This window comes from Stegostoma tigrinum, chromosome 5 (assembly GCF_030684315.1).
Source record: "Stegostoma tigrinum isolate sSteTig4 chromosome 5, sSteTig4.hap1, whole genome shotgun sequence".
In the NCBI taxonomy this organism is placed as follows: domain Eukaryota; kingdom Metazoa; phylum Chordata; class Chondrichthyes; order Orectolobiformes; family Stegostomatidae; genus Stegostoma; species Stegostoma tigrinum.
In genome coordinates, this window is record NC_081358.1 from 36,151,060 (window position 1) to 36,169,671 (window position 18,612).

The 18,612-nt window shown below is 39.8% G+C and overlaps 1 protein-coding gene across 4 annotated transcripts in view; it reads left to right on the forward strand.

The window, feature by feature from the left end:
- Positions 1 to 18,612, forward strand: part of nsmaf (neutral sphingomyelinase (N-SMase) activation associated factor) — a 69,405-nt gene that overhangs the window by 39,253 nt on the left and 11,540 nt on the right. For 3 of the 4 annotated variants that reach the window (XM_048529405.2, XM_059645911.1, XM_059645910.1), the window contains 12 exons: positions 457 to 547; positions 2,540 to 2,603; positions 2,704 to 2,755; positions 2,843 to 2,963; positions 4,943 to 5,074; positions 5,900 to 5,942; positions 6,646 to 6,812; positions 7,973 to 8,084; positions 8,701 to 8,759; positions 9,152 to 9,219; positions 11,861 to 11,925; positions 15,988 to 16,111. In XM_048529405.2, the coding sequence (XP_048385362.1) occupies positions 457 to 547; positions 2,540 to 2,603; positions 2,704 to 2,755; positions 2,843 to 2,963; positions 4,943 to 5,074; positions 5,900 to 5,942; positions 6,646 to 6,812; positions 7,973 to 8,084; positions 8,701 to 8,759; positions 9,152 to 9,219; positions 11,861 to 11,925; positions 15,988 to 16,111 (1,098 nt within the window). The remainder of the gene's footprint in view (positions 1 to 456; positions 548 to 2,539; positions 2,604 to 2,703; positions 2,756 to 2,842; positions 2,964 to 4,942; positions 5,075 to 5,899; positions 5,943 to 6,645; positions 6,813 to 7,972; positions 8,085 to 8,700; positions 8,760 to 9,151; positions 9,220 to 11,860; positions 11,926 to 15,987; positions 16,112 to 18,612) is intronic. The other variant, XM_048529406.2, reaches the window with a different exon arrangement.

Consider the following 18,612-nt stretch of genomic DNA (forward strand, 5'->3'; position numbering starts at 1 on the left):
ATATAAATACAAGTTATGTTGCCACTTGGTCTGAGTTCAATTAAAATGTAAGCTAAAGTCAGCTGAAATGAATTCCTGCATAAAATAATATGGGACAGTCTCTGCTTGGTCTCAATAATGTGAGCTCAAGATGCAAAATTACCCATAGATGGTGCATGTGTCAGTTTCACTCAAAAAGATCATAATGCTGAATGGTATGAGAAGATGTTATGCTGAATCTGGGGCTAAGATACATTTTTGGTGTAAAATAAATATGGTGTTTTGAATCTAGCTGTCCCTCTTAACCGTGAGTGCCCAAAATGGTAAAATGGTCCTTTCCCCATATTCACATTTCCTGTTAGTTAGTTCAAAAATTTGGTGTGTGGGTAACCATGATGTTTCAGAACATCTAGCCATGTGCTTTAAGTCTAAATCAAGTAAAGTAAATAGGAAATTCATCATGTCCTTTCATTTTAGGCTCGCTATCGAGAAATGCCTGACCCAAAGTTCATGTTTGGAAGTCATTATTCTTCTCCAGGCTATGTCCTGTTCTACCTTGTGAGAGTTGGTAATGTTACTTTTGTTTTAAACCACTGACTAGTTGAAAATTCTCTGACTCTTTGAATGGGTAGAAAATAAAGTGCAAATAAAAGCAAAACCTAATAATTTCAGATGCAGCTAGCCCATTGTAATACTGTAAATTCTGGTGCTGATTATATCCTCTGCATTACACGACCATTTTAAAAAAGAAAGCAAATTGTATGTTACGTTTAGAAACAAAGAAAGAACAAAGAACAGTACAGTGCAGGAAAGGTACTTCTACCCACCAAGATTGCACCAATAGTTTTTATTTCTATGTCTTTGTTTTCAGAAGGGATGACCTAAGACGGATGGGTATTTTTTTCAGTAGTAGTGCAAAACTCCTGATCACATGGCTGTTTGTAATTATGTAAACCATTCTAATGCTATGCAGGAGAAAATTGATATTAAGGTACCCACTCCAAATTTTTATGTACTATTCACCATCGTTTTACTTCAATAAATTCAGCCACAGTTGTGACATCCAGAAGCAGCATTAGAAAGAACAGTATTCAGAAAGGGGTTCCAGTGCTGCAGCTTTAACTTGGCCAATAGTGCCCATTTTATTGTTGCAATACCTGTATACAAGTCACTAAAGTTACACAGGTCTGTAGTGAAAGGGAGAAGAAAATAAAGATTAAAACATTTTAGGAGACATTGTTATAAAGAAACCTACAGCACAGGAACACGCCCTTCGGCCCTCCAAGCCTGCGCTGATCAAGATCCTCTGTCTAACCTGTCATCTATTTTCTAACGGTCTGTGTCCATTTGCTCCCTGCCCATCCATGTACCCGTCCAAATATATCTTAAAAGTCGCTAACGTGTCTGCATCTACCCCCTCCGCTGGCAACGCGTTCTAGGCACCCACCACCCTCTGTGTAAAGAACTTTCCACGCATATCTCCCTTAAACTTTCCACCTGTCACTTTGAACTCATGACCCCTAGTAATTGGGTCCCCCACTCTGGGGAAAAAGCTTTTTGCTATCCACCCTGTCTATACCCCTCATGATTTTGTAGACCTCAATCAGGTCCCCCCTCAATCTCCGTCTTTCTAATGAAAATAATCCTAATCTTCTCAGCCTCTCTTCATAGCTAACACCCTCTATAACAGGCAACATCCTGGTCAACCTCCTCTGCACCCTCTCCAAAGCATCCACATCCTTTTGGTAATGTGGCGACCAGAACTGTGCACAGTACTCCAAATGTGGCCAAACCAGAGTCCTATACAACTGCAACATGACCTGCCAACTCTTGTATTCAATACCCCGCCCAATGAAGGAAAGCATGCCACATGCCTTTTTGACCACCCTATTGACCTGCGTTGTCACCTTCAGGGAACAATGGACCTGAACACCCAGATCTCTCTGTTCATCAATTTTCCCTAGGACTTTTCCATTTACTGTCTAGTTCGCCCTTGAATTTGATCTTCCAAAATGCACCACCTCGCATTTGCCTTCTTTGTCCATAATTCCTCTGTTCTTTTAGGTGGGTGCCCTTTAGGAATCGACTTAAAGATCAAGCTTATAAATGTATTCTCCTGTCTTAAGAATGCTGATAGCTGGGCATCTTCTGCTATGCCTTCCTCACCCCACTTCTGTTATTGACTAAAATTACAAATGAAAAATTATTAGACTTGGACAGTTTCATAATTTGTGCTCTTTTAACTTGAATTGGTGCTGAAAATTGAGTGTATTCTTTTAAGGTCATTTTTTTCTGACACAGTTCCGCAGTACACAAAGTGTTAAACTTAAAACTAATTTATAAGTTATTTATTTTAAAAAAACTAATACTTGTGGACATTTTTAAATATAAACCATAAATATGGACAATATCCTAATGCCACAGAATAAAATTGCCATTTAGTTTTCACAGATGCTGACAGAACTGTACTATATCTGCAATGTTTTTTGTTTCTGAATTGGATAATTTTTTTATTTGAAAGTTTTTTTTTCAATTCTCACTTTTTTTGTTTCTTTCTCAGCCCCTGAGTATATGTTGTGTTTACAAAATGGGAAATTTGACAATGCAGATAGAATGTTCAACAGGTTAGTATTAATACCTTTGGGACAACCTGGTACTTAATAATAAAAATCCTGTTTGCGTGCAGATCTGTATATGTGCAATAAATGTCTATTCATTATTTAGTTTTGCAGAGACTTGGAAAAATTGTTTAGAAGGTGCAACAGACTTCAAGGAGGTAGGAGATGGTCATCATATTTATTCTATCTGAATCTGAAGTATCTAAATTCCCAATTGTTCTGTTAATTATTATTTCACTTTTTAGTTGATCCCGGAGTTCTATGGCACAAATTCCAGCTTCATAGTGAACGATTTGAAGTTGGACCTTGGGAAGAGGCAGGGAGGCAAGATGGTAGACTCTGTAGAGCTTCCACCATGGGCTTCAGGTACTTAAAAATGATATAGCTTTTTAAAATCTGATTTCTAATATTTCGTATACAGAAAGCACTGAAATTCTTTTTCTTCTGAGCCACCTTTTCTTTTCACGAAAAGTCTTGAACATTATTTGATCCAGAGTTGTTGACAATGGTGTTGTGCATTTAAGTGCCAAAGTAGAGAAGACTAGTTAGTACACTTCACATATTTTTTAAAAATTGCTAAGCTTGTTTCTTTCCATGCCACTGCTAACTTGGGAAGGTGAGGAGGATTTAGTAATTTGCTCACAACTTTTTATGTATTTCATGTATTTCACCTAAGTACTTGTAATCAGATAATGATAATCTATTTGCTTTTAATTTCTCCCCTGGTCTCTAGTCCACTGCCATTCTTAGTTTCATTCAAAACAGAGTTTTCTGAACATGAGTGACATTGGCAAAGCTACATTTATTATCACTCTGAGTTGCCCAGAAAAGATGGTGTGGGTCGCTTCCTTGATTTGGGGAGGTGATGGCCTAGTGAAATTATCGCTAGACTGCTAATCCAAAAACTCTGCCAATGTTCTGCGGATAAAAGCAGAAGTTTGTGGAAAAGCTCAGCAGATCTGGTAGCATCTGTGAAGAGAAATCAGAGTTAATGTTTTGAGTCCACTGACCCTTCCTCAGAACTGATGATAGCTAGGAAAATGTCAGTTTATATGCAGAAGATAGGGTGGTAACGGGGGTAAGGACAAAATGATACGTGGGGGGTAAAGACCAAAAAGAGAGATGAGCAATTGGACAGACAAAGGAAAAGATAAACGATCCGGCTAGTAGAGTGGATACCTGTTAATGGAAACTGTTAGTGGCTAACAATAGGTGGTGTGTAATGGCAGTCTATGTGATAACAAGGCCAGGTGTGTGGGGTAGGGTAAAGGACATGGGATAGTTCAGACCTTAAAATTATTGAACTCGATAATGAGTCTGGCGCACTGCAGGGTCCCCAAGTAGAAAATGAGGTATTGATCTTTCAGCTTGTGTTGAGCTTCACTGGAAAACTGCAGCAAGCCAGAAACCGAGACATTGGTGAGGGAACAGGGTGGTAATTTAAAGTGATGTCCACATCCCAGAAATGAATTTAAAAAAATACTGGCAATACTGAGAGCAATTGCGATTAGGATAGAGCGAAGATGATGGTGGTCATTGGGGCACGGCGATATTGTGAATCAGAATGTGGGACAGAATGGAGGATCGAGGTTTGCAAAAATTGTTAAGCACAGGTTGTTGGAGTTGGTGGCTAGTATGATCTTCATATAATTTTGAGGGGAACGATTTTGTTCATTTCACAAAAATGGTGTTCGAATGAAATAAAATAATTTGAAGTTAATGTTTCAAATGATTTATTTATTTATTCATTTCAGGATGACGAACAAGTACTACTAATAAACTGAAGAATTAGCCATCCATGTAGGCTTCTATTAATAAACCATTTTATTTTATCTCCTTTCAATTTATTTTTGAAGTCAATTAAAATATACTTGCTGCTTTGGCATGTTCTCCAATATTAGTCTTGAGGCAATATTATGCAGTCTTCAGTTTTAATAAAATTACTATTGAAGGTGTTGGCCTCAAGCTTGTAACTGAAAATTGGTTTCTAACCAGGCAATATCTATTTGCATTGCTTAGGTATTTAAAGTCTAGTCTTCCCATGTTTTACATAAAACAGGGTAATACAGGTTGCATGCTTCTGGTCATTAGAACTTCACGTATTTGAATAGAAAGGAGGGAAGAATTCCTGTATGGAAACTACATCAGAGGCACTTCAGAATACAGTTAATAACTTGAAACGAATTGAAAATTGAACAAAATTTGAACATCCAACCAATTTGCAAGCTGTAACAATTTTAATTAGGGCCTAAGCTGAATCTGCTGTGTTGTATATTCTGTTGTAATAGGTTTGTTCTGTGTGTTGATGTGGCTAAACTAGAATTAAAATGAATTGTGCCCTTTAGGCCCTGATGATTTCCTCCAGAAGAACAGAGATGCTCTGGAGAGCCAGTATGTTTCTGAACATCTGCATGAGTGGATTGATCTAATATTTGGTTACAAGCAAAAGGGGAGTGAAGCAATTGCAGCCTATAATGGTATGATTTTTCCAAAGCTGACAGAGGCAAAATATATATTTTTAAAATTCTCTAAAGTATAAATTGTCACAGTGAAGAATCTTAGTTAAGTAAGAAATACAGTGTTACGTTTGTTTCCTGCATCACTTTTTAGTGGCAGAGATGTCAAAATTTTGAATTTAGAAACATAAAATGTATTTTTAATTTTCGTTTACCGTGATTATTAAAGCTTGAAAGATATCATTAGAAGTGGAACTTGTAAAGACTGAATAGAAGGGTACAATTTTCTTACCTACTCACCACAAACTTCGATTCAGAGTTAGATACAGTGTACTATCATTGTCTTCCCAGTCCTTGTGATGGTAAGTCTTCATGAACTGTTTTTATGTTCGTGTTTTGTGCAGGCATCAGTAAGCTCAATGTAGCATTGGACCTGATTAAGGGTAGAAAGTAGAATAAAAGGAATCCATCTTTTGTTTCTTCACTTATCCTTTACTCATACCATCAGTCCTTTCGTCTTTAATTTTTATGCCATCCACCATCTTTCATTTTATCATCTATTCCTCGAGATACAGTACTAACCGTTAGGCAGGATGAGGCAACAAAAGAAGTTGGTTAACTTCACTTAGAGCGGATGATGATTTTTATTATACATTGTAATGCTGCTCATCTTGGACTGTGGAGTCTCAAACTCAACACAGTCTGAGCCCAAATAGATACTGTGATTTTTATACTCCCTAAAAATTCTTATTTGACTTTCAATATTGTAAATTCTAGTATTAAAACAAGATTGTTGTATTAAACACCCAGAAAGAACTTACTTTCATAATCTCAACTTTGTTACAGTGTTTCATCCTTTGACTTATGAAGGTGGAGTTGATTGGGACAGGTAATGAATGTTCTCAATTTTGCTGCTTCTTTAAATGTGGGCTAACGTAGCTTAAAATGTATAGTATTATATGTGAACTGTTTTCAACCGTTGTGGAAGTAAAATGTATGCATAGTGAAGCAGGTTTTTGGTATGCTTGCCTTTACTGGTCAGCACATTGGGTATAGGAGTTGGGGTGTCATGTTACAGTTGTAAAGGAAACTGCTTAGAATAGGCCAGGGCCAATTTCTGTGGCATGTCGGAGGCTGAGAGGTCACCTTATAAAAGTTTATAGAATCATGAGGGGTATGGATAGAGTAAATAGACAAAGTCTTTACCTTGGGGTGGGGAAGTCCAAAACTAGACGGCATAGGTTTAAGGTGAGAGGGGTAAGATTTGAAAGGGACTTAAGGGCAACTGTTTGACGTAGAGGGTTGTGTGTGTGTGGAATGAGCTGCCAGAAGTGGTGGAGACTGGTACAGTTACAACGTTTAAAAGATATACACATGGATATGTGACTAGGAAGGGTTTAGAGGGATATGGCCCAAATGCTGGCAGATGGGACCAGATTTACTTAGGATGTCTGGTCAGTGACGACAAGTTGGACCGAAGGATCTGTTCCCATGATGTACACCTCTGTGACTTTAATTGTAGCTTTCATTGAACAGCTACTTATATAAAATCAGGATCAGTTCAATACTCATATTTATGAACTTGCCCACAGCATCGAGGATCCAAATCAGAAGATAGCAATGCTGACCCAGATCCTTGAATTTGGACAGACACCAAAACAGTTGTTCACCAGCCCACATCCACAGAGGATAATGCCAAAGTTTCAAACCCTTTCCAAAGGATGTAGCCGAAGTACTTCTGTAACTGAGTTGCCTCCAGGTAAATTTGCAGATACTAGACTGCAATTACCATTACTCTGTACGAGTAATGATCTGGTCAGTGTTTGAGATCTGAAGATGTTATGCTAAGGTAATTTCATTTTTATACCAGAAATAATTTAATGTTTCGTCTCCAGTTATTATCTTTGCAGAGAATCCCTACAGTGTTCAAACAGGCCATGCAGCCTACCGAGTCTGCTCCGAAACCCGAAGAGCATCTCACCCAGATCCGGCTTCTCTCAACCCTATCCCTATAACTCCATGTTTAACCTGGCTAATCCACCTAACCTGCTCAACCCTGGACACTATGGGCAATTTAGCATGACCTGTCTGTCTAGCCTACACATCTTTAGACTGTGGAAGGAAACCGAAGCAGCTGATAGAAACCCATGCAAACACCGGGTGAACGTGCAAACTCTACACGGACAGTTGCCCAAGGGTGGATTTAATCTCGGGTCCCTGGCACTGCGAGGCAACAGTGCTAAACATTTAGCCACTGTGCTGCCCTGTTTGATTGCAGAGCAATAGAGTAAAGCAGCTGATCATGTGACTTCCATTCCTTTCCCCATCACATGTTTGTTTAACTCGGTCACTCCCTATCTCTCCACTTTATGTAATTTGTTTCAGATACTCTCTGTGGTAGTAAGATCCACATTCTCGCCAGCCTTTAGGTTCTCCTGAATTTCCAGTTAGATTTATTGGTACTGTCATAAGTTGTTGGCCCTAGTTTTGACCTTCTACTGATATTTTCTCAAATCATGCATTGTCATAAAGAAATCCATCAGGTTATCCCCTCAGTCTTTCCTTTCAGAGAGAGACAAACCCCAGTCTGTGCAATGTTTCATAATGGGCATAACCTCTCAGTTCATCTTTGCACATCATTTGTGTGCACCTTTAATGACTGAGTGACTGGCAAATTATGTTATCTTTGTGTTCACATGCAGGCTATTTATTAATTATAATCTCTTGCATTTATAAAATAATGACAACAGAAAAACCGTACATCAAGTTTATATTGTTCCTTATAAGTTGATATCGAGGATTGAGTTCCCTGTACAGCAAATCTCTGCACTGTTGCTGGTTAACGGAAGATGATATGGTGACATGATAACCACGATTGTGGACTTTCGTGTGCTCAATACATCATTTTCTGTTTTGCAGTTTCTTCCTGTGAAGATTCCTCATTTGAAGATTTGACAGAAGAAAGCCTAAAACTAGCCTGGAGCAATATTGGCAAACTGAGCATAGTTTACCAGCAGAAGATTCACAAAGAGTAAGTTATATGTGTTCATTCTGCACATTTCAGTTACTAACAATAGAAAAAACGAAGAGGTGATGAACTGTGCTATAGTTGAATTGCAGTGTACTAAGTAAATATTACTGTACTAATATCGACAAACACAGGAACAGAAAAGAGAAGACCTTTCATAAATGTTCATTTCTAACATATGTCGTCTGCTATTCCTGTTCATTCACTGTCTTCCATCTCCCAGGGAAAGCAATGAGAGCATAATTCTAATCAATTCAGAGATGAAAAAGTCCTTTCCAGACCCACATGTGTGATAATGCTCCTGAATTTTGTTCATATAAGATTGTAAAGAATAATTTTGGGTAATTTTAACTTATGTAGCAAGAGGGAAAAAAGGATAAGAACATTTTAAATTTAGTCTGATTTTATTTTCCATTTTCAATTTATTAGGTATCATTGCCAGTAATTTCAGTTCTTCAATAGGCATTGTATAAAATGGACAGCCAGACAGCTAACGGATGTTTGTTGCTTGGTGATGAAGGGTAAAATGATGTGATCGATCTTCACTAAGGTTTTACTGTTGGTGTTATGGCTTCTGATTGTGTTTGGATTTTATCTTTTTGTCTTTTCTTATAATTAGGGCAGTGACTGGGATTGCTGTAGCTCGCAATGGAACTTCAGTCTTTACAACTTCTCAAGGTTACTTTACTAAATATCTGAGGACATGATAACCATAAATTAGAAACCTAGCCATATTTTATCACTACAGATTCATACCAGACTATAAATTTAGATTTGATTTATTAAAAGTCAATTTTTATAAGTCTTTATTTAGTGAATAGCCAGTTTTTAATTTTCTAACACCACAATAGTTTAACAACCTCACTGTTAAGTTGCTAATAATATTTATGGTAAAACTGTAAGATAATTTTAAAAAACTTATCTATCATTTAACAATTTGCATTGCTAACTAACACAATGTTTCAGTTTTACAAGTGTCTCTGTTTTTACTTGCATTCTGTAATGTCAATATAGTTTCCAATTTTACACCCATTAATTTGTGTCATACTTTCTTTTCATTCGCAACACAGATTCAACACTAAAAATGTTTTCCAAGGAAAAAAACATGTTACAGCGGAGCATGTCCTTTTCAAATATGGTGAGACCTGGTGCTGTAGAAAAAGAATAATAGCCAAAGAATCCCCAGTTGGAGTTCATTGCTCCTGAGGGTAAAGTAACTAATTTTAAAGCAAACAAAGAGCACATGTTTTTTCTTCAAGGTCTACTCCAGAGGCTGTGCAGGATACCACTGAAACATTCTAACCTGGAGCATGCAAAATCGTATGCCTTTACGGTGGTTAACTGGTCTTGGAACAGTGCTGAGATTGACATACTTAAGTTGTATGCCTGTCTAAGGGAAGGGATAAATCCATAAGACCATAAAATAGGAGCCAGAGCAGGCTATTCACCCTTCTAGCCAGATAGTTATCAACTCCTTTGTTCGTTCAACTATTCTTCTCTCTCTTTGAGCTCTGTCTCCACCTTTATTGTTTACTCCTTACCCCCTCCCCCACCCTATCTTCTGCATATAAATTGACGTTTTCCTAGCTACCATCTTTATGAGAAAGGGTCACTAGACCTGAAATGTTAACTGTGATTTTTGTTCACAGATGCTTTCAGACCTGTTGAGCTTTTCCAGCAACTCAGTTTTTTTTTACAAAAATAGGCTGCTTGGCCTCTCGAGCCAGCTTCTCCAAACAGTGCGATCTGGTATTCCTCATGCCCACTTTCCTGCATTTACCCTGTAACCCTTGATTCCTGGACTGATCAAGAATCTGTCTATCTCAGCCTTAATTATACAAAAGGACTTTAAGTACGTCCAAGAACCGTGCACAAGGCTAGAGAAGAAATTGCGGGGTCTCTGGCTGATATATTTGCGTCATTATTAGCCCCGGGTGAGGTCCTGGAAGACTGGAGAGTAGGGAATGTTGTGTCCTTTTTCAAGAAGAGCTGCAAAGAAAAACCTGGGAATTATAGACCAGTAAGCTTGACATCTGTGGTAGGTAAGTTACTTCAGAAGATTCTGAGGGATAAGATATACATTTGGAAAGACAGGATATGATTAAGAGGAGTCAGCATGGCTTCATGCGAGGGAGATCATGCCTCACAAATTTGTTAGCATTCTTTGATGAAGTGGCCAGGAAGGTTAATGAGGGCAGGCTGGTAGACGTCATCTATATGGATTTCAGTAAGGCCTTTGATAAAGTTCTACATGGTAGGCTGTTCTGGAAAGTTAGATCTCTGGAATCCAGGGAGAGCTGGCAAATTAGATACACAATTGGCTTGATGGTAGGAATCAGAGGAAAATAGTGGAAGGATGATTGTCAGACTGGAGGCCTGTGATAAGTGGTTTGCCTCAGGGTTTGGTGCTGGGTCCATTGCTGTTTGTTATTTATATCAATAATTTGGATAAGAATGTACAGGGCATGATTCGTAAGTCTGTGGATGACACTAGAATTAGCGGGATCATGGATAATGAGGAAGGTTATCAGAAATTGCAGCAGGATCTTGGTCAGCTGGGCAAGTCGGCCGAGATGCGGCAAATGGAGTATAATATAGGTAAGTATGAGATGTTGCATTTTCGAAAGTCAACTGAAGGTAGGAGCTTCATGGTGAATGGTAGGGCCTGTAAAGAGTGTAGTGGAACAGAAGGACCTTGGCGTTCAGGTGCATGGTTCTCTAAAAGTGAAATCGCAGGTAGATAGAGCAGTGAAGAAGGCTTTGGCACACTGGCCTTCATCAGTCAGGGCATTGTGTATAGAAGTTGGAAAGTTATGTTGTAATTGTGCAGGACATTGGTGAGGCTGCATTTGGAGTGTTGTGTTCAGTTTTGCTCACCTTGATATAAGAAGGATGTTATTAAACTGGAAAGAGTACGGAAGAAATTTACAAGGATGTTGCCAGGTCTCAAGGGACTGAGAGAGGTTGGACAAACTAGGACCTTTTTCTTTAGTGTGTAGGAGACTGAGGGTGGATCTTATAGAAGTGTATAACATCATGAGAGATATGAGTAGGATGAAATGCACTTAGTCTTTTTCCAGGGTTGGAGAATCAAAGACAAGAGGGCATTAGTTTAAGGTAAGAGAGGGAAGAATACACGAGAACATGAGGGAAAACATTTTTTTTAACACACTGTGGTGTGCATATGTAATGAGCTGCCAGTGGAAGTGGTTGAGGCGAGTACATTAACAACAGTGAAAAGGCAGTATAACAAATACATGGATTGGATAGGTTCAGGAGGATATGGGCCAAGTGCGGGGAAATGAGGTTAGCGTGGATGGATTTTATGGTCAGCATGGACTAGTTTGGACCAAAGGGCCTGTCTCTGTGCTGTAGGATTCTGTGACTCTGCCCCCACTGATCTCTGTGACAGGGAGTTCCTAAGACTCTCAACTCTCTGAGATAAGAAATTCCCTCTCATCTCAGTCAGTGAGAGTTTTGTTATTGGTCATCTGCTGAAGGTGAACATAAAGTCATCAGGGACAGCTGACTTCAGCTAGGCAGTAACATCCTGTAAGAGGGAATAACCTGATGTTCATTATGTGGGCTCCCAGTGAAGAAGTTCCTTTGAAATAAGGTGATAGTGGATGATGAGAAGCTGTAGTCCAGTCTTTGACAAGAGGTGAGAAAAATCAGCAAATCAGCTGAAGGATATTAAATATATTTAAGGTGCATGAACACATCTCTGTTTTCACAGTTTTAAATTATTGGTCTCATAGACTGATCTCTTTTTTTATTAGGCCCTGTCATCTTGTTTGTTACTGGAGGATACAACAGTCCTTTGTTCATCGTGGGATAACAATGTGTATGTATTTGTATGTATGAAATGAAACGCAACTATGAATGCTGGAGATACAAAGAATAAGGAAGACTACATCCAGGAACAGGCCCTTCGGCCCTCCAAGCCTGGACCAACATGCTGCCCATTACAACTAAAACCCCCTACTCTTCTGGGGACCGTGTCCCTCTACTCCTGTCCTATTCATGTATTTGTCAGGACGCCCTTTAAAAGTCAGTATCGTTTCTGCTTCCGCTACCTCCGCCAGCAGTGCGTTCCAGGCACCCACCACCCTCTGTGTAGGAAAACCTGCCTCGTATGTCTTCTTTAAACTTTGCCACTTGCACCTTAAACCTATGCCCTGAATAACTGACTCTTTCACCCATTCTATGACTCTCCCCACAAATCTCTGTGACAAGGGAAAAAGTTTCTGACCGTCCACTCTGTCCATGCCCTTCATAATCTTGTAGACCTTTATCAGGTCGCTCCTCAAACTTTGTCGTTCCAGTGAGAACAACCCAAGTTTCTCCAGCCTCTCCTCATAGCTAATGCCCTCCATACCAGGCAACATCCTGGTAAATCTTTTCTGTACCCCCTCCAAAGTCACACATCTTTCTGGTAGTGTGGCGACCAGAATTGAACACGCTATTCCAAATGCAGCCTAACTAAGGTACTATAAAGTTGCAACATTACCTGCCAATTTTTAAACTCAGTGTCCCAGCCGATGAAGACATGCATGCCATATGCCTTGTTGACGATCTTCTCCATCTGCGTTGCTGCTTTCAGTGACGTGTGTACCTGTACACCCAGATCCCTCTGCCTGTCAGATCAGAAACAAGAACAGAAATTGCTGGCAAATCTTAGCAAGTTTGGCACTATCTGTGGGAAGAAAGCAGAGGTAATGTTTCGCATCCAGTGACATGAGTTCCGATGAAAATGCTGCTGAGTTCGCCTTCAATTTCTGTTTTTGTACAGGTATTTCTGCTATAGCGATGTTTCGTTAACGCGTTGGTTGTAATGCAGTTGATGAATAGTGAATGCTGTTTGGATAATGCAAACTTTCTCCTGTGCAGTATAGTGATGTTGTATAGATATTTCCGTATAGCATGATATTCTGTGGCGATTTTCTATAGCGTGATTTTCTGTAGCACGAGACTACACGAGCACAACTATCGCGTTATAGGAGAAATACCTGTATGTATTAAATAGTCTGCTGAACAAATGTTGCTAAAAGAACTGTTTTTATCAGTTTGTTTCTAAACCTCTGATGGCAGGAATAGTGGACCTTTTCTAAGGAGTGTGGATAAATGGAGTTAGTTCCAGTTAGAGAAGACCTAGGCTCTGAGACCAGTGTGCCTGTGGTGACTGAATAACCTCGATGCTCATTTGAATGCTGCTTTTCAGCACCTACTCCATAGCCTTGAAGCTTCAGGGGCAGATCCATATTCCTTTTAAATGATTTGAGGACTTCAACTTCAGCCATCAGACTGGGCAGCAAATTCTGACACTCAGCACCTCCTTGGAGAAAACGCATTTTCCTTCCTGATCACTCTAATCCTACAAATTACCTTATTTCTGTGTCTCATGATAATTGACTTCTTTATTCGTGGAAACAGATCTTCCTTGCCTATGCTACCAAGAATTTTGATATCCCTCATTATTTTGAATACTTTAGTTATGCCACCCCCCAGCCTCCCTGTTCTAATGAAAACAACTCTGGGATATCTAACTTCTTCCTAGCTGCAGTGTTGAAGTTGCAGCAGCATTCGTGTAAATCTCTGTAGTCTCTCCAGTGCAATTATGTCCTTTTTGTAATATGACTGGAACTGTACATAAAACCCTCGAAGTTGCCTAACCAACATCTTGATTCCTTCCAGCATTTGTATTCAGTACTTTAAATGTTAATGGAAAACATCCCATATGCCTTCTTTACTGCCTTTATCTACTTGTTCGGCCATCTTCAGGATCCTGTAGACTTGTATTTCAGTGTTTCAATTTCTCTGCCTCTCGCAATATCTTCCCATTTATTGTGTATTCCCTTGTTTAGCATACCCTCCCCACTCTCCACTTCTCCAGACTGAATTTCATCAGCCACTTTCCTGTCTACCCATCTAAACCATTGGTCTTATTCTGCATTTGGCAGCCATCCTCTTCAGGATTAACGACACGGCCAATTTTGTATTGTCCGCAAATTTCACAATCATGCCTCCCACATGTAAATCCATATCATTAATATATACCACAAACAGCAAGAAATCCTGTGAACAATGACTGGAAGCTATTTTCCATTCATAGAAGCACCCATCAACCATTATGATTTGTGTCCCTGAGGCGTTCTTAGACACAACTTGCCATACTACCCTGTATTCCACGGACTTAATTCTTCTGACCAATTTGCCTTGTGGGATTTTGTCAGATGTGATACTAAGATCTATGTAGATAGATCCACTGCACTATCCCCATCAGTTCTCCTTTTATTCTCAGAAAATATAAAGTTAGTAAGACATGGCCTTCCCTTAATGGACCCGTGCTGATTGTCCTTGATTAATCTGTACCCTTCCAACAAACAGATTCCTATCTCTCTGTATTGATTCTAGCAATATGTTCTCACCACTGCCGTCACACTGTCTGTTCTATAACTACTTGTCCTATCTCTCGGACCCTTTTTGAATAGTGGTATGATGTTTGCTAATCTTGAATCCTCACCTGTATCTAGTGAGGATTGGGAAATGATTTTCAGAGCATCTGATATTTTCTCCCCAGCATCCTTTAACAGTCGATGGTACAACTGATGATGTCTGTTCGTTCAACCACCTTCAAGGAGGTCAAACCCTTCATGTATTGTGATAAAAGCAAAATAGTGCAGAAGCTGCAACTCTTGAAACAAGCACAGAAAATGCTGGGGAAATTCACCAGGTTCCCTGGATGACAAGAGAAGTAGAGGTTAAAATATAAATGAGAAAGGGAGTTATGGGAAATGTCATTACAGAATAAAGTTGAAGACTGAGCAGAAAGAGTATGAGGGAAACTGAAAAGTGTATAAGATGGACTAAAGGAATGTAAGAGTAAAATGTAATGGGTACCAGAACAGGAAGCAGCTGCAGAAGGGGTATCTCCTATATCACAGAAGGAAGCTGGAATGGACATCAAAGAAGCTGTAACCATGAAATTTCAATCATATTCAGATATGAAAGTGAGACTACAGCATTGTAAACATTACAACCCTGTTCAAAATAAGGAAGAGGGATAAACTTGATAACTGTTACCAAACTTTTGAGAGATCATTGTCAAGGTCAAATCAATTCTCACTTCTTGAAGTATGGTTAACATGGGGCAGTCAGCACAGATTCGTTGAAAACAAATTTTACCTTACTATCTAATTGAATTTTTCAGTTAAGTAACAGAGGAGGTTGACGAAGACAGTGCTGTAGATGATTGATTTATGAAATTTCAAAATGTATTCCATAAATCTTATTAAACAAGGTTATTCTGTCAAAGGAATTTGCATGGAATTAAAGGGACATTGGTAATTTGTGTGCATAATTATTAAATGATAGGCAGAGACTCATGGGAAATAGATGATTTTCTAATTGGAGAGAATTTTGCGGGATCTTCAGACCTTTCTTTTTATTGTATTTTAATGACTGAGATTAGACTCTCAAAGATTGCATGTAGAAGTATCTAAAATTTTGAATGGGTTTTGATCCAACATGTGAGGAGCGACTATTCTCTGGCAAGTGATGAATAAGAATAGATCATATGTTGAAAATAATTAGCAAACGGTCAGAAATGAAATGTTTTCACACAGGTGATGGTTAAGATCTGTCATGTATTACCTGAATGGTTGGTGCAGATGTTATGAGAAGTTTCAGCAAACAATTGGGTGCATAATTGAATAAGGATAATTTACAGAGTTAAGATTTATAAAAAACTGCGGGTCGGGTTCTAAGTTAGACAGCTTTCTGAAAATAGTCGTGAGAAGTTAAACAGTGTCTTCCTGTACTGACTGAATGATTCAAATAAAATATTTTTGGTAGACAGATCTATATAGACAATGGTCTGATATTTTTCTGGATTCATTTGTTGCAGATATTTTTACTCAGTAGCTTATGGACGAAGACAAGATACACTCATGGGTCATGATGATGCTGTCAGCAAGATCTGCTGGTACAATGACCACTTATATACTTCTTCCTGGGATTCTACAGTCAAGGTCAGTGTTGCTGTTTAAAAGTGCTAGTTGACCTTTTGTGGCATTACAGATGGGAAGTCCAGACCAAGTGCAGTCTTCAGCAGAAGTGTGATCAGAGGCAGTAGAATAATTGGAACATTGTACATAAATATCACGTACAGGTTGGCACTTCAGTGTAACACTGCGAGATGCTGAACATTCAGAGGTGCAGTTTTCAGATAATGCATTAATTTAGACCCTGACAGCATCTTAGGAGGTTGTGAAAGATCCCATGACATTACTCAAAGATAAACAAAGTACTTCTAGTATCCTGCCAAATGTTTATTTTCCGTTTTACGTACCATGTGATATTGTTAAATGCGTGGAAATCACCGTTTTCACCTGTAAGGACTATATTGGGCTCAGGGATAATGGGAACTGCAGATGCTGGAGAATCCAAGATAACAAAGTGTGGAGCTGGACGAACACAGCAGGCCAAGCAGCATCTCAGGAGCACAAAAGCTGACGTTTCGGGCCTAGACCCTTCGTCAGAGAGGGGGATGGGGAGAGGGTTCTGGAATAAATAGGGAGAGAGGGGGAGGGGGACCGAAGATGGAGAGAAAAGAAGATAGGTGGAGAGGAGAGTATAGGTGGGGAGGTAGGGAAGGGATAGGTCAGTCTGGGGAGGACGGACAGGTCAAGGGGGCGGGATGAGGTTAGTAGGTAGGAGATGGAGATGCGGCTTGAGGTGGGAGGAGGGGATAGGTGAGGGGAAGAACAGGTTAGGGAGGCGGGGGCAGGGTGGGCTGGCTTTGGGATACAGTGGGGGGAGAGGAGATTTTGAAGCTGGTGAAATCCACATTCCTACCATTGGGCTGCAGGATTTATTTCAGAATCCTCTCCCCATCCCCCTTTTCTGATGAAGGGTCTAGGCCCGAAACCTCAGCTTTTGTGCTCCTAAGATGCTGCTTGGCCTGCTGTGTTCATCCAGCCCCACACTTTGTTATCTAGGACTATACTGGGCCTTGTATGATCAGAAGGGAAGCGGTCTAAAGGCAGCTTTGGCATTTACTGCAATTACGTACAAAAGCCTTGTGGAAAGTGGTGTGTGTGTCAGCGGTAATTGATGAGTGGACCACAATGAATGTCTATGGGGAATGCTGATAGTGAACAGAAAAGAGATGTTTGATAAGTGTCCTGCTGGAAGTGGCATCATTGCCAAAGGGTGCCAATGGTGAGGGCAAGGGCTCCCAATTCTGGGAGGGAAGATGTAAGGGTGAGAGCAGAAGTTTGTGAAATATTACAGACATAGTCAAGGGGCCCGGCCTTGTGGAACGGAAATCTTCAATTAAAAATGAAAAGAAAGACATACACTTTATTGGATACACAATCTTTTCAATTCATCCAATTTCCATCTCTCTCTCTCTCTCTCTCTCTCTCTCTATCTATCTCTCTCTCTCTCTCTCTCTCTATCTCTCTCTCTCTCTCTCTCTCTGTGTCTCTCTTTCTCTCTCTCTGCATCATTAGAACTGATGCAATAGTCTTCCATTTATGTGTTTTCAATGTGGCACTATCAGTGTTAGCTGTTTAAATGGGGATGTGAGGAGCTGTCTTGGGAGCAGGGAGGAACCAATGTACTGGTCTGAGTCATACTTTGCAGAAGAAGTTTGGGAAAGTGAGTGGGAACTGATACCAAAAGGCGCAGTGCTTTTCTCTCCTCTTGAGGTCCCAATTCCTTCTGTCCATGTATGCATGATTTGAATGGCTGGCTCCTTCCTCCATTATTTGGTGAACATCACCTCGTATCAGTACCCCAGAACCTTCAGAAAGACTTCTGTGTAGGAGAACCAGGATCTTCCAAGATCATTTGAACTAGAAATCCTTTTAATTGGCTAATGTGGTGAATGAATAGTCAACCTGACCTCTGGGATTGGGAAACAGTGTACTAACTCTTTATCTGAGTTCAACATTGAAGTGATTTCATCCTCAATCCACAAACTCTATGTCTTCCATGTTCTTTCATTTTCATCTTTGATAGTGGATTAGATTTATTGTCTGAAGTATGGTGAAAAGTTTACAAGTGGCCACTTATGGCACTATCTGAGGTACAAAGGTACCTCGGTACAGAATCTTGGTATGGAGCAGAAAAATAAAGAAAACAGCGTTAAAAAGTTAAATGCTACAGTTCCATCTAACTAAAAGGTAGAAAAACAAAGAAACACAGCCGACGGTTCAACACCACAGTTCATAAGCACCTGGCAATGCTGAGCTCGCAGTCCTCGTCAGGGCTCATCGCCTGCACTCTCTCCACTCCCCCCACCCTGGCCACCAGCCACCTCGGGCTGCCTGCTCATACTTTCGCCACCAGGTGCCTCTTTCCTGTGTACCTTACAACTATTATAATTTTAAACGCTGTAGAATCTGGCAGCTGAAGTGAAATGGATAACTAATCTGTCCTGTTGTGTTGAGAGTGAGAATTGATCAAAAACTCTTCAGGATTTGAATAGAAGGATTTTTTTCCAGAAGCTGTAATTCTAATTATA